Source organism: Anoplopoma fimbria, chromosome 3 (genome assembly GCF_027596085.1).
Source record: "Anoplopoma fimbria isolate UVic2021 breed Golden Eagle Sablefish chromosome 3, Afim_UVic_2022, whole genome shotgun sequence".
NCBI lineage: Eukaryota > Metazoa > Chordata > Actinopteri > Perciformes > Anoplopomatidae > Anoplopoma > Anoplopoma fimbria.
In genome coordinates, this window is record NC_072451.1 from 5,826,222 (window position 1) to 5,841,262 (window position 15,041).

Consider the following 15,041-nt stretch of genomic DNA (forward strand, 5'->3'; position numbering starts at 1 on the left):
GATTTCAGAGGATTTCATAGCTGAATGGACACTGATGTCCTCGTGTCAGCTATAATGGGACCACTTTACTTTCATGCAAATTGATCGGAGAAAGCAGAGCTAAGAGGCTGCCAGCACAGAGAGAGAGAGAGAGAGAGAAAATCTATAAACTCTTTTCAAAGATTTTCTTTGACAGAAAAAGAGAAAAGAAAGTTATCATACATGTGCACAACATAACAACTTACCAAAATGATGAAGGTTACAGGTCCGATGAAGCTCCAGATAAAATGGTTATCAACCCTCAGCCAGCATCTGCAGTGGGCATAAGGTGATGTTCAGTTCATTAAATCATCTCATTGCCAAAACAAAGTTGAGTCTTATCGATCGAGGCCTCGGCAGAGCTGGCTAGATGATACGACACAGCAACAGAATAGAGACTCCACCGACCACAGAGAAGAAAACCCGACCTTGAGGTAGCGTTGGCCTCGTGCCACGACAAGCTGCAGTCTAAAAGGCAGCGGCTATTGGTCTCATGACTTCACGGTCTAACAATGTGGGATGTTTGACTGTGTATACCCAAAGACCATGAACGGTAAACATTGTGTTGTAGATGGTCGGGGAATTAATTGTACCTCGATCTGTGTTTATCACCAGGAAACAGAAATGAAGTGAAGACTACAGCAATAAAATGTAAGGGTTGAAAAAAAAAAGAAAAAGCATTTACTTAAATTCCATAAATTAGAGGATTGCAGTCTTACAAATCATGGAGCTTGCTGCTTGGATGAAGACCAGCGAAAGAAGTGCATAAACTTTTAACTGACAAGGACGGCAATTATCCACATGTGAAGAATAAAAACCCAGCGGGCCAGAGCAGCTATCCAGCGCATTCATTAAAGCTGCAGCTTTGCTCACAGCCTCCTGAAATTTACACCCTGTCACAGCCGTGTCAGGGTGTAAATTTTCCGAGGGGGCAGAGGTGGACTACTCTTTGTGATATTGCCATCATTAGCACATACATGCATGCTGATTGGGAGAAGGGGATGACTAATGCCCCTCATTTTTATCCCTGCAAAAGAAGAACCTCTACAAAGATGTCACACTTACGCCCGCTGCGTGCCGTAGCTTCTGTAGTCGATGGCGGCTGAGATGCCGACCACCACAGCCGGGATGAGGTACCCGGAGACGTAGTAGTACTTTCTGCGCGAGAACTCGCTCTCGAACACCTCGACCAGCATGAGGTACAGCTGCACGCCCTCCAGACACATCCAGGCGAACGCAGCCAGGAAGCAGAAGTGGAGAACGCCGGCGATGATGGAGCACACCAGCTGACAGGAAGACACATGATGAAATTAAAGACAAAAGGGGTTGGCGGTGTTCAGAGGGACAGTTAGGTTATTCAAATCTGACTTTCCTAGTTACTTTTATTTTATGCGTTTGTTTAGAGTTTAAAAGTTTAGGTGACCAGTTTAGTTAGATCACAATTGGTAAAAACTGCTCAAATAAATATTTTTGATGTGATCAAATGACTACATGTAATGTCAAAAGTTTTTTTTCAGCTTAATATTTTGCTGCAGCAGCAGGCAGCTGTTCCTTTGATAAACCTACTGTTCACTACCTGCCTGGAACAGAGACAAACTTAGTTACCAGCCGTGGAACTCAGTGGAGCATTTAGCTGCCAAAGAGCCAAATATCTCCCTCAGGAGTCCTTAGAGACAAAATCAGAGCTAAAAAGAGAGAGAACATTAGCACTACATTTATCAGGTGGACAGAAACACTGCTCCAAATGAATGCTAATATTGCTCCGTATCTGCTGGATGTGTGAAGAAGGCAAACACCTTCATGGGGTGATAAATTAGCAATGTTTTAAAATATATGTATACCATCACTAATTACCTCAGGGAAGAGATTACAGTATTTGTGAAAATGCAATTCAGTTAAAATGTTAGCGTTAGACCAAAAAGTACAAATAATTGTATATTTGAGAATTGAGAATGTTTATCTTTAAATTCTAGATGGCACTGATTCATAACTATTAAATTAATTTAGCTAAGCTAATATCACTAGCCAAAAACAGCATTTAATATTATACATACAAAGATGTCAATAAGTTGTTCTCATTCTTGGTAAGTAGAAGAGTACAAAATGTACAATTTCCCAAAAAACAACTGGTGGGTCCATCATTAAAATGCACATTGTGCAACCAAGCTTTGTTCAAAGCCATAGAGTTTTATTTTCAGTTTAACTGAAGATCCCAAAGTTGCCAAAGATAGAACTGATGTAGGAGAACTGCGTATTAAATCATGCATGCATAGAATATTTCTATCTGGTAAAATGGTGAAGCCTAGAAAAAAAACAAAAAAACCCTTCCTCCTAAGTTTGAATATTTCATTCAGTCAGCATCACAGATCTACAAGTGTTTCAACAAGCAGATACAGAATATATATGTGGTATCTTAACCTTTTTTTGCTAACATTACGACCACTTTATAGCCAGTTGAAAGATAAATTCACCTGTTTAAAAGGTTAAACACAGCGGACAAGCTTATTCATCAGCCGTGTGAATGATAAAAACCCTCTGCAGTATAATTTCCACGCTACCTTTGGTTCTGTCAGGTTGATGCCCACGAGGTAGACGAGCTCGCCGATGAAGAGGTTGAGGCAGAGGTTTTTGTGGATGGTGTTGCGGTCGCTCTGCAGACCTCTGAAGAAGCAGAAGGTGAAGAGGCTGATGGCGAGGCAGACGAGAGACACGGCGATGCCCATCCGCGTGATGACGGTGAGAAGAAGCTCGTGGACGCTCCCCTCCCCCTGCACAGAAACACACACACACACATTGTCTTAAAAATAAAAGTCATGTGACTATATGGAGATAGAAACAGGGTTTTGCATGCTGGGTTCATTTGTCCTGTTCATAGAGGCCGTTAAAAATTTCCCTTATTAATGCTCTTTTAATAAAATAGATAGAGTTTATATGAGTTGGACAGATCAAGTAGATATCTTCCAAAATGTTCATCTTTTTAGCATGACATTTTTGCTAAAAAGTCACACTAAGAGATGGCGCACATGTTGCAGAAAGCGAAATCAGTTTAAAAAAACTGCCACAAAGAACTGCCACCACGTTATGTGTCGTCCACATGTGGGTTCTCCTCTCTGAGGTCAAATCACACCGTGTTTAAAAAAAAAAATCAAAAACTGAGCGGGTTTCAAGATGGGAACCAGGCAAATGTGAAAATAGCAGACTTGAACATGCAAAATATCACTCAAGGACACGGTGGCCCCCAAAGTGAGGCAATTCCCCCTGTGATATTTGTAATTTTATTGAGGGCAGGAGTTGCAGTTGAGGTGATGTGCAGGGAATTGGTGTGAGGCTAAGCCCAGCCTCGGGGCTCTGGTTTCGACTTGTGGTTAAGGTTGAGGTTAAGACAGATGACAGGGACAGAGTTCATGAAATGGGACGTATTATTAAACAAACCACAAACTTATCCTCCACATTTATTACTGGCTATAGGTCCTCGCTTCACATGCCATTTATCATGTAATTGGATTGTAATTGCATTTCGCGACCAAATGGATCCTGCACCACTTCAAGAGGGGTGGAAACACAAGTTAAAGCTGAGGTTATACTGTTTCCCATGATTCTCAGGGACGTACGCATGGAGGAATATTAGACACGGACCATAGGTAAAACATAATTACCTCTGATAATGGTAACGCATTCTCCTATCCTGATCCACAATCTCGCTCTTTTAAAGTGACAGCCTGCTTTCTTTTCTCCTCCTCCTCCCCCCCCCTCCCCCACCCTTACCTTCTCCTCCAGCAATAATCTAATTACCTCCACTGAAATGCCATTCCTGCTCTTGCCGTGTGTGCACAAATCTGTCAGCGAGACGGAAGAACAACTAACTGAGACAGAAAAATAGCGCGTGCAAACCACAAGGAGTGGGCCACTTACCACATTTCCCCGGTGAGCCATGAGGATGGCGAAGTTGGTCAAGTGACTGCATGAGCATGTGGTGTGGCTCTTGTTGGTTTCCAGCAGTTTGCAGCCCTGAGTGGACCAGTATCCCATCATGCTCCGCTCCGAGTAATTCCAGAAGGAACAGTTTGGATTGTAGTAGTGCTCCTTCTAAAAAAGACAGACAGAGAGAGAGAGAGAGAAAGATCATGAAACATATATCGATATACGCTGCAATATGCATGACTGTACACAAACACACCTTGTATATTTCATATCTCTAGCTGTAAGAAACAGGATGTCAGTGTACCTGGTGACTAGACTGTGCTTATGTGTGTTTTACCAATTAGTATATGCACAATTTAAGTTTTTAATTACAATTAATTGTTGAAAGAAAAGAAGGAAATAAAAAAGGTTACAATGAAAGTTTCCAAGCTTCTCTAACCCATCTATTCCCACCTCTCATCACACACTGGCATGATATAGATGCCTTCTCTTTACAGAAACCATTTTTCTACATTTGCCCCTCGCTACAGAAAAAGCTTATGCAGCTGTTTTTAGTATTTTGGCAGCCCGGCTCCGTAGTGTGTTCAGGGTGAGTCTCAGAAGGAAACTTACATCCAGGTGCTCCAGTGTGAAGATGACGGGGTCGGCCACAAACACACGGCTCGACTCCTTGGTGATAGAAGCAGACAGGATGTGGGAGTTGACGGTGAGGGAGAGGTTGCGTTTGCTCGGATCCCCCATTCCCCTCAGAGTGGCGTTCTCGGTGCTGAGGAACTGACCCAGGTGTTTGTAGAGCACAAAAACTAGCTTGGCAACACCTGCAACCGGATATAATACAATCATGAGACATCCAGAGGGAGCATAAACAAGTGGATTACAAATGATCTCTTGAGTGAAGAGATATGTATTCATTCATTGTGTGAATGCACCAAACCTTAAAGGAATAGTTCCACATTTTAGGAACAACGCTGATTCGCTTTCTTGAGACGCAAAGGTCGATACCACTTTTAAACTTTGGAATAAGCGGATTTCGCAAAATGTCAAACTATTCCTTTAAGCGGCTCATTGTAGACCCCTGTGTCCATGAACTGACTGAAGGTTGGGGCACTGGGGGCAGCATTGATCCCATTATGAATTTGCACCATGAGAGCTGGATATGGGTGCTTTTATCCTCAGTGACCTATTGAAGTTCTGCATCTCTGCTAGGTTGGCGTTAAATTTGTTGTTTAATTTTAGTGTTGAGTTGAAACTCAATTTAGCAATGTACCAGAATCTTGTTAGATTTGTGTTGTTAAATCCAAACCACAACAGCTGTTGTTCTCAATTAACTCAGGATCACATAGCTCTCTTACATAAACAACACCGCTGTCTCATGATGCGAGTATACACAACAAGGCTGTGAAGGTGGACTTGTTCTGCTTGATGACGTTTGGTAGTCTCATTTAGTCACTTGTTAGCAGCCAAATTAAAGCTTCAAAATTCATTAAAGGGGGTTTTTACTGACAGATTTCATATTGTAGCACAAAACATTTAAATCTCTTAACCTTTTGTTGACCACAGACCTTATTTCAGGCATCCAAAGAACCCATTAGAAAAACTTATTGACTTAAGAGACAAGGGAACCGGAAGTGCCAAAATGCTGACTCATTGCCGAGTTTCAGGTCTCATTCCTGCAGAATTCTGTCATGGCTGTAGCTCCGATCAGTAGTGATGGAAACATCACAGCCGGTTGGATACGCTTATTTTCCGCCCTTTTTTTCCTGTGCGATGGTATGTGACTCACGTTGAAGAGAAGATATAATAAATTAAATCAACAGGGATTTGGAAAATGATTACAGTACAGTCTGTGCACTGTTCCGAGAATCACCAACTCTGGTTTGAGAGTTTGAAAGAGAAAATGAATAAATAAGTAACAGAAATAAAAAAAATAAGTAACCATCGTAACATTTTTACTAACTCGACAACGTTGAGCGTCACACACCAGAAAAAACACACTGGTCTCCTGGCAGTGGGGAAAAAACTTGCATATTTGCACTACGCTTTGTTCGAAAAATTACTACATCATTTTTTACATCACCAGCCAACGCCTGAAACAACCCCAAAAAAAGAAAAGACAAGCTGAAAATGAATTTTTCTCACCATTTTTGCTGTTGACTTTGACCGTGTTGGAGGAAAGCTGAAGAGACGCTCCACCCTTGCTTGTCTGAGGAAACCTGAAGTCCTGCACCTGGCCGTCGGTGCTTAACACGTACACATCCAACACTAAGAGATGGTAGGAGATTAGGGGGAGAAAGAGAAAGAGAGAAAGAGAGAGAGAGAGAGAGAGAGAGAGAGAGAGAGAGAGAGATGTATTAAGCCTTGGCTACATCTCCAAAGCAGAACATGGTGTTTAATAGAGCTCTGCCGCTAAGGCCCGGCAGGGTATGTGTAAAGACTCAAGGTTCAATGTACCAGTAACAGAATCTAATCTTATTGGCAAGACCCTGTAGAGTGTCATTTACTTAAAAAAAAAAAAAAAAACATGTCACTAAGCTGTTGGCTGGCATTGTGAAAGCCTCCGAGGCTAGAGCACAAGGAGAAAAATAACAACAAGGGCGATGATAGAGGATGAGCAAATGCGAGCATGCAGCCTACTGCAGCATGAATGTCAAATATTCATAGGATCAAAAATATCATTGAGCTTTTACTTTTTACTTTTTCTATCCCCTGTGGGTTCAGATAACTCTGGGCCTCGACGAGCAAATCTCTGAAAATCCTCCAAATTCCAGCAGCCCCTCACTCTCCGGTATGCCAGCTGCCGGGTGGTGCTCCCTTTGATGTGTGAAATTACTGAGGGGTCAGGAGGACACACGTATCAGCACACTCCCTCCCATCAGAAACGGCCTCACTTCCTCAGATAGATGGCTTCTGACAGTCGGAGATGAGGAATTGTTCTCTGGTTGCACTCCCCCTCCGCCTAGTTACTAGCTCTCTCTTTGCTCTCCATCCTTTTTTCCCCCCGTCCTGCCCTTGTTGCGTTGCCCGGAGGCGTCGTTTTTGGCGTCGACAAACTGCTAATTAGGAGCAACAATCATTTTCACATTTTTTCCAACTCTTCAAGGGAGGTCAGGTAAGCTGTTCTCCGAAGGTTTTGTGTTTCTTCATGTGACTGTTATTTATGTTTCTCCGCTGCAATATTATCTCTGCTGCAGAGATAAGCGGGAGCCTGACGAGCTCAGAAAAACTGCCTGAATGCTGTGATTAAGTGGCCAAATATACAGCAAATTACACAATGTATTAATCAGTGCTTTTGGTAGATACACAGCAACTAGTCCTTATCAGCTTAGCTAACTACCACTTAATGGGAACGGCTCAGATAGAGTGCTGTGTGAATGGAACAATGCCATTCAATGGGCTTCTTTGTTTTCCCCCCAGAGGTCTGCACAGTTCATCTTGTAGCACACACTCAATGAGGTGACTTTACTATGCAAGAAAAAGATAAAAAATCAATGAGGTATAAGACAAAAAGGGTGAGTAGGAGACCATAACCATAGCAACTAACAGCTATGAGTAGAAATATTACAGTTCATTGCACAAATCTGACTTATTGTGACATCAGCAAGAAAGTTTTTAAATCATATTCTCATTTTATAGCTAAAAAAAGCCACCAGTTTCATCATCATTTTTCACTCAGTTTGAATCTATTTTAGTGACAGGTGGTGCACAGCCTAAAACGTGACACACGTGTACATGTAGTTCTGTCTGTTTTTAAAGGTTTTGGAGAGCAACTTACTGATATTCTCTGCGGGCACTTTGACGATCGCCGGCTCAATCAGGTTTTCGGCAAGGACAAACGCCCCTTCCTCCAGGGTATCCAGAAGCATTGTGGCGGCGTGCGTTTGTTCTGTGGAATTCATGTCTTTCCAGGATTTCAGAGCTTCCGGCCTCAGGAGGTTGTCAACAGTGTCCACAATCGCCTGTATCCATGGAGACAAGTGAAATGTCAGCTTGCTGTTTCCTCCCATCATAACTTCAGTTTAATAACAAAGAGCGGGGACCGGGCAGCAAATGATTAAAAAAAAGGGCATGCATGGCCGACAGTGACAGCAGCAACAACAAGTCACACTGAAATATCAAGATCACTCCGACTGAAGACACAAGGGTTCAAGAAAGTCAGGGGTATTAAAATAATAATGACCATAATAAATGCAGTATGTATTATTTAATATTCTGTTTACGAAAAAATCTCAGAGGCCTCTATTGGACCAATTTCTTTTTTGAATAATGTAAAAGCGCTTCAGGGGAAGAGGAAATACAAACCAAATGTTTTTCTTCCCTTCACTGGATGAGGCTGTCTACAATTCTGCTTTCTCAATTCCTGATTTTAAGCTGCTATTATCCAAAAGAACAATTACCACCATGAACAAAACTCTTATTTCCCTGACGGGATCTGGCCATTATGGCCTTGAACACTATTCTCCTGCAGGAAAGTGGGCATTATCCCTGAAATCCATGTCCAGAGTGGCAGTTTGAGTGAAGACGGGGGAACATTTCTGCTTGTTTTCAAAGGCAATCCTTTCATTTCCTGCATTCTGATAAGCAGTAAGTAAGCAAAACATTCCACACAACTCACACAAGTATCATATGTTGATAAAACAAGTTTCCTTTGACCTTTGAGGAGTTCATGACTCCAACCAACCGCAACGTTGACAGTACAAAGATTCAGAATCCAGCTCAGCCCTTGGTGTGGTAAATCAGAGTGACAATTTAACCATAGGTGCCATTAACCACAGCAAGGCCCACCACAAGAGCGGTAATTAAGGACAACAAGCCCTTGCTCACTGTACCAATTAGTCACAGCTGTGATTATCCAAAACACTAATTGACCACGGACGGGATTATCCGTTTGCCTGGAATAACAAGAAAGGGGATCAACCAAAGTCTGTGCCGATATATGATTAACCGCAACATTTAACCACTGGGCTCATATTAACCGCAGCGGCGAAGACTGTATCCAGACGCAGGGCTCTCAGCGTGTCTTCATATCTGGGCATGAGCACAGAAATCAATCTCTGTTGCCCCGACCTTGCCGGCAACTGGAAGCTCGTGAGCTGCGACTATGATGGGAGTTAAGTCGCTCTGTCTGTGTGTGTGTGTGTGTGTGTGTGTGTGTGTGTGTGAGTGAGTGTGTGAGCAGGAGAGAGAGCAGTGGCCATTACATGGTCGAAGTCTTTACAACCAGACCATGCCCCCCCCCCCCATCCCCCTGGTGAGCCATCATCCTGGTAAGCCATCCTCAAAGGACCCATGAATTCCAAAAGGAGAATAGAAAAGTCGCCTGTCTCTAATTTGTGTAGCAAAGAAAGAATCCGTGTTCGGACTGAATACTGTTTTAATTCTCTGCCTTGTTGGAGGTCACTTGACAAACCACTGGGGGTGCTACCAGAGGAGCCTCCATAGCTCGCTATAGCTTGAGAAAATGAAATGAGCTCGGCGAACGGGGCCAGCGAAACAATAGCGGTGACTTCAAGAGCGACGGCGGATGATTAACGGTTAGAGTGACCATCATTTTCTAACCCCTCAAACCTGGACCCTTAAGTGAAGTTAAGCACGCAACATAGGCATTCTCATAAGGATGGGGGACAGTTATTACAGCACTAGCACACTTAATCTACAGAGCGAGGCTTTCAACGCCATGGACAGCACCTCAGCAGTTGTCTCCAAGAATCAACCAAAATATTTGAAAAGTGTATGAAACATTATTTAACACAACACAAGGTATTTAGAGACAAATTGCGATTAAATCCTGCCCAAAATGAGAAGGAGAAAAGGTCTTAGGAAGCACTACAGATGAGGAATAAGTTGTATAAAGCCTTTAGTGTCTACAGAAGGAGTGGTGCAAGGTTTGATAAATTACCTAAAGTGCTGTCACTTGACTCAGCCTCAGTTTATAAGTTTATAAAAATGATCAAACATCTGGAGATGTGGAGTTAGAAGGAGGTGAAGATACCAGACCCTCTGGGGACCGCTCTTCATCTCTGCTTCAGGCTAGCAGCTTGAGGCTACACCCACCCCTACTAGTATAGCACACCAACATCTAGTCTCTCCTCAAATTGCAAAATTGAGGTTAGGCATTGACTTTGAATGTTTGATGTTAAGGGAAGGTCATATAGCAGCAAGCCTAGCAAGAGTTTCGCACATTTTGCAAATCTAGGGTAACCATCCAGACAAGACCCCCAAATCTCTGCCTGAACTGTTGCAGATGAGTTGCATTTTGGGTAATCTAGTTGCCGGTTTTTTGACGAGGAAGAATAATGCATGGAATAAAAAATTATGTTTCTGTTTCAGCTGCATTAATTAAGATACTTTTTTAAATTGTCCATCATCAGTGTGCAAAGGATAAATGGTTAAGTGCTCTTCCAAAACCACAAATGTCAACCTCATAGTGGAGCTAGAGGAAAAGTCAGGGGATCACCCAAGTCTTAAAGATTCATCCTCTGGGCACCATGAATGTCTGGTCCAAACTGAAATACCTCAACAACTGTAGGATGGATTGCCATGAAATTTTGTATTTTGTACGAAGTGTTGTACTGATGGATTTAAAGAAACAAACATAACATAAAAAAAACCTTGGCTGCTTTAGACAAACCAGAGGTGAGCAAATGAAAATGTAATTAACCACTTATTTCCAATTTGAACCTCTGTGTTAAGACAACAACCATCCATAAAGCTGAGCTCTTAGAAGGCCAAAAAGTCATCTCTAAGAAAGCTGAGGGAAATTCATCGCCCTTTTATTTCTCAGTAAAATGAGACCTCAAGTAAAAACAACTCAAACTTGCAGGGAGGTCCCATGAGCCTCAGAAAAATACAGAATCTGTTCATTTGTATTATGCCATGCAATGCATGTCCTCCCCAGTGTTTACACCATGCCCTTGTCTTTCAGCAGAACCTACTCGAGGAAATATACTCAACACAGCAAAGGAAATGCAAAATGTCTTGGGGGGAGAGACTGAAAAATCAGAATGGAACATAAACATATTAATGTGCTCAGAAATTAATCTCACAGATAAAACACAACTGCAATGGGATAGGAGACTTTCTTTTTTTTTTTTGCTAAGGGGACAAGGGAGACGAGAAATTGTACAATGTAAGCAAGTGAAAATTGAGCACACTGCCACTTTGATCACACTTCTAGCTGACAGGGAGGTGCAATTACGACCGTGGGAAGGCAATTATTCACACAATGTATGAAGAGCCGACAAGAGAGACGTAGAGAGAGAGAAAGAGTGGGGGAGGAAGAAGAGGAAGAGAGATAAAAAACGAAAGAAAGATGTACAAGTGATAGCACACAGAGGAGGGGGGAAGAATCAGGACAAAGACAGAGTGATATTGACAGTGGCATCCTCAGATGGACAGAATGACGGGAGAACAGACAGCCGAGGCAGATGAGGAAGCAGCCACATCTTGTACAAGCAGTAGGTCACCAGGCACTCACTGTAACAGGACAACCAAGGACAGAGAGACAGACAGTGCTGCATGCTTCTGGTCAGGCGTTAGAAGACGGGGGTACAAAAGCAACACAGAAAAGCCTACAGTAGGAGTTATACCTTCATGTACGCCCTGCATGTCTTCTCTCTTTTTTGAAGCTTTTCCACACAATAAGAGGATCAAGCACAAAAGACAGATTGTAGAAAAGAGCTGGTAAGAACACAGGACGCATTAAATCATGCCACTTACCATTTACAGAATTAATGAAAAGAGGGGAAAAAAGGCACCGGCCTATAAACTATAACCTTGAAATGCTCCGACAGCTTTAAATGCTATTCGGGGGAATTCTAAATGTGAATATGGGTCATATAATAGTGAGGGGAGGAGAAGAGTAGTGTTGTGGGAAAAAAAATGCTGAGACTAGATTCTGATGCTGCCCATTAGTGATGCTTTAAATTACATTGAGGGAGATAAACAATGTGGGATGAGGTCATTTGAATTTCATGGCATGGAAAGAATATTCTAGTTAAACAAAAAAACAACAACAACATGGACGGCGTCTTGGCATTAACTAATCCCACCTAATTGACTCAAACCGGAGAAAATCACATACCGTATCTTTTTTTAAACAGAAGAGGAAAACAAAGAGATAAAATATTCTTTGTATCCAGACTTGTAACCTCCACATCATAAACACCTTCTGCAAACATATGCAGGAAAATATTTCTGCAACCAGGACGAGGTTGCTGCCATGGACACCGCTGAGTACCACTTGTTGATTTGTTAAAGAACCATAGCAGGGTTTTAGCTCCTTGAATACAAATAATGTTGGTTTGATTTATACTAAAGATAATCAAACCACTGGTTTGGTCCTTTAGCATCCATCATTGTTTCTTGTCATTGGCCAATCTCACGCTGTTGTTGTGAGAAACCAGTTAGCTCTTGTCTTCAACTGTGTACCAGCGCAGTAGCTGTCTTGAACATAAAAGGCACACACAATGGGCGACAGTTTGGTGCAAATAACCTTTTACCTTTGTTTATACAGCAACTGCTGTCTAAGAAATCTGAATAACAATGTATTTTTCAAACTGTCACTCATCTCTGCATGGGACTGCCTCTAGCTGAGAGCTGTAGGTACGTCTCTTGGGCCTACTCTTTTTTTTGACGAGTGCCTGCAGAAGCTGTTCCACTCTTGTCAGCAAATGAAGTTTTTTCTTTGTGCTGGTGGGGGGCTCGTGGCCATTAGCTCCTTTAAGAACTGCCAGGTGAGCCTGTGTTTCCAAAGTCGGTAATTACCATGGGGGATGTGGAGGAATGAGCTTCCCCCTCAGGGCTGGACCTGCCTCCCTTAACCCCCTCACCTGAGTCCGTGCCTGCCCATTAATGTGGCTGAGTGCATGCGCAGGTTTGGGTGTATTGGTGGGTGTCCCACTAATGAATGTCCTGAGTCATGCTGACACAGAGTTTGGGCAAAAAAGGGTAGAAAGTTTAGGCTATATAGGAGTTTCACAGTACCTTGTTGAAGCTGCGTCCAGCTGAGTCCTTCTCGCTGGGCCTGAGCTCCTGCAGCTGAGCATCAAGGATATCCACGAGCTGCTCCATCAGGCGCACCGAGGAGCTGACGTCTCCCGCGAACACCGGGCCCTGTGTGTGGCGTGCCAGCTCATTGGCTAAATTAGCAGCATTTTCGCCACTTCGGATCTAAATGCAGCAGCGAGGAAAACAGGGGGGAAGTCAGTGAAGCGTCAGGGAAGCGGGCCTGAGACGGTTCTGCAAGCTGAAGCTGAAATAATGAATCCTGCATACACCTCAGAGTCATCATCCCTTTAGCAACATTGCTTGATCAGAAAGAAAAGAAAGTAATTGTGTGCAGAATGAATACAAACAAAGGGATCGCATGTTTAGCAGGGAACATAATAGCATAACTGTAACTAACAAGCTGAAGAAAATAATACACACCAATACTCTTATCAATGATTAGCTGTCAGTGTTTGTCTTCTCATCTGTGATCAGTGAACAGTTATTTTGTGATAAAGTGATTTACTTTTTATACCCAGCCTCTACCAATCTGCCTTAACTGAGCTGTGACGCAGTTTCCTTCTACATATTCATGCTATACACTATATACCATATGCTAATCTCCATGGAATGACGCTTTTGAGGTTAGTATACACAGAAATCTATTTACTTTTCCACTTTGCACCGAGAGGAAATGAAGCAACACATGCACACACATCAATCAAAAAGTGACTTTGGAATTGCACTGCCAATTAAACTTCACAAAGAGAAAAGCCAGTGCAGCGTTCATGTCATATCACACAGGCCATAATTACGAGTGACTGAGTGGGAATAACATGCATACCATTCAGATTCCAAGGTGTAATTCTGAGTCTGATATATTAGACATTTCTGACAAGTGTTATCTCCGACTTGGCAGAAAGAGCTACAGAAGTGTCAACAAATTTTTCTTGGCGTAGAGGCTGCAAAAACCACCGTCGGTGGCAATTACATCTAAATAAAATTCAATATCGATGCAATCAACTCAGCCAATTGTACCCTTTTTGTTTCCAGTTTCACTATTTAATGAGAGGGTATGTAGAAATAAATGTATCTAACTGTGACTCATATTGTACTCACACCCCATCGAAGAATACGGGTGTAACCATCTTGGAATAATAACTGAGCATTCCTGAGTTGGAATAACAAGAGGTTTTCCTTTTCTTCCAGTTGCGCCAACATGCCTTGAACGCATCATTAATGTTTTTCCAAAGAATCGTTTTTTTCCCCCGAGATCATTCTGAAGCTTTATTATCACCGTTCACAATGTATTCGAATATTTTGCATACGTAAGTAGCTTCTATATAACAATAGTGTCAACCACACAATCAAACATCAAGAAGATTTACTGTGGATACTGCCTGTTTCTTAAGTAACCTTTCCAATAACCTGCATATAATTGGTAGTATAGTGAAGTTTGGATATGGGGCACAGTTCTTCAGTTGGTCACCCTCTTGCCAGCACCCAGAAACCCTCTCTGAAGCTGCTGCATGTGCGAGTTGTTTTTTAAGGTCAAGAAAAATCAGAAAAACCTGAGTTTGTGCTGCACTACGGTGCATTCAGGCTACTGAAACTGTTACCTGTGTGTCTCCTTTAGATTTCTACCTGCATGACTGCAGAACATCAAAGCAGAAGAGTCAGTGAAGAAAGAAGCTCTGGCTCTTTGATTCTCAGTAACTGGCTGCAGAACGTGGCATTTAATCCTGATAGCTCATTTCTTTCTGCTCCCACACTGTATTTAAGCTACATTTGAAAAGAAAAACCCATTTTCATGATATTTACCCTTGACCACATCTCCGCTGGTATGAGAAAATATAAACCAAGCGAGCAGAAGAGATCACTTGATGTTTGATTTGAGGGGTCGAACATTGTTTGTTTGCTGCTTTATTTTGTAATTGACACATTCCGGTTTTACCTTTTGTGCCACTTGAGTCACCCAGTGGGATGTGCAGTTGCTGAGGTCTGGTCCTTTGGAGCACCAGGTCCCCGCCACGGTGCAGAGGAAGGAGGCGATGCCTGCAGTACCACGGAATAAACACAACAGTTGGAGGGAAGCCAAAACCTTGCTGGGATACGGT

The 15,041-nt window shown here is 42.5% G+C and overlaps 1 protein-coding gene across 2 annotated transcripts in view; it reads right to left on the bottom strand.

Moving 5' to 3' along the window:
* The window catches only part of LOC129111524 (adhesion G protein-coupled receptor L2-like), a 64,112-nt gene that overhangs the window by 13,665 nt on the left and 35,406 nt on the right, over window positions 1-15,041 (bottom strand). For both annotated transcript variants that reach the window (XM_054623505.1, XM_054623513.1), the window contains exons 6-14: window positions 14,879-14,979; window positions 12,922-13,107; window positions 7,712-7,895; window positions 6,079-6,201; window positions 4,552-4,757; window positions 3,931-4,104; window positions 2,577-2,786; window positions 1,084-1,304; window positions 225-291 (exon numbers count right to left, since the gene is read on the bottom strand). In XM_054623505.1, the coding sequence (XP_054479480.1) occupies window positions 225-291; window positions 1,084-1,304; window positions 2,577-2,786; window positions 3,931-4,104; window positions 4,552-4,757; window positions 6,079-6,201; window positions 7,712-7,895; window positions 12,922-13,107; window positions 14,879-14,979 (1,472 nt within the window). The remainder of the gene's footprint in view (window positions 1-224; window positions 292-1,083; window positions 1,305-2,576; window positions 2,787-3,930; window positions 4,105-4,551; window positions 4,758-6,078; window positions 6,202-7,711; window positions 7,896-12,921; window positions 13,108-14,878; window positions 14,980-15,041) is intronic.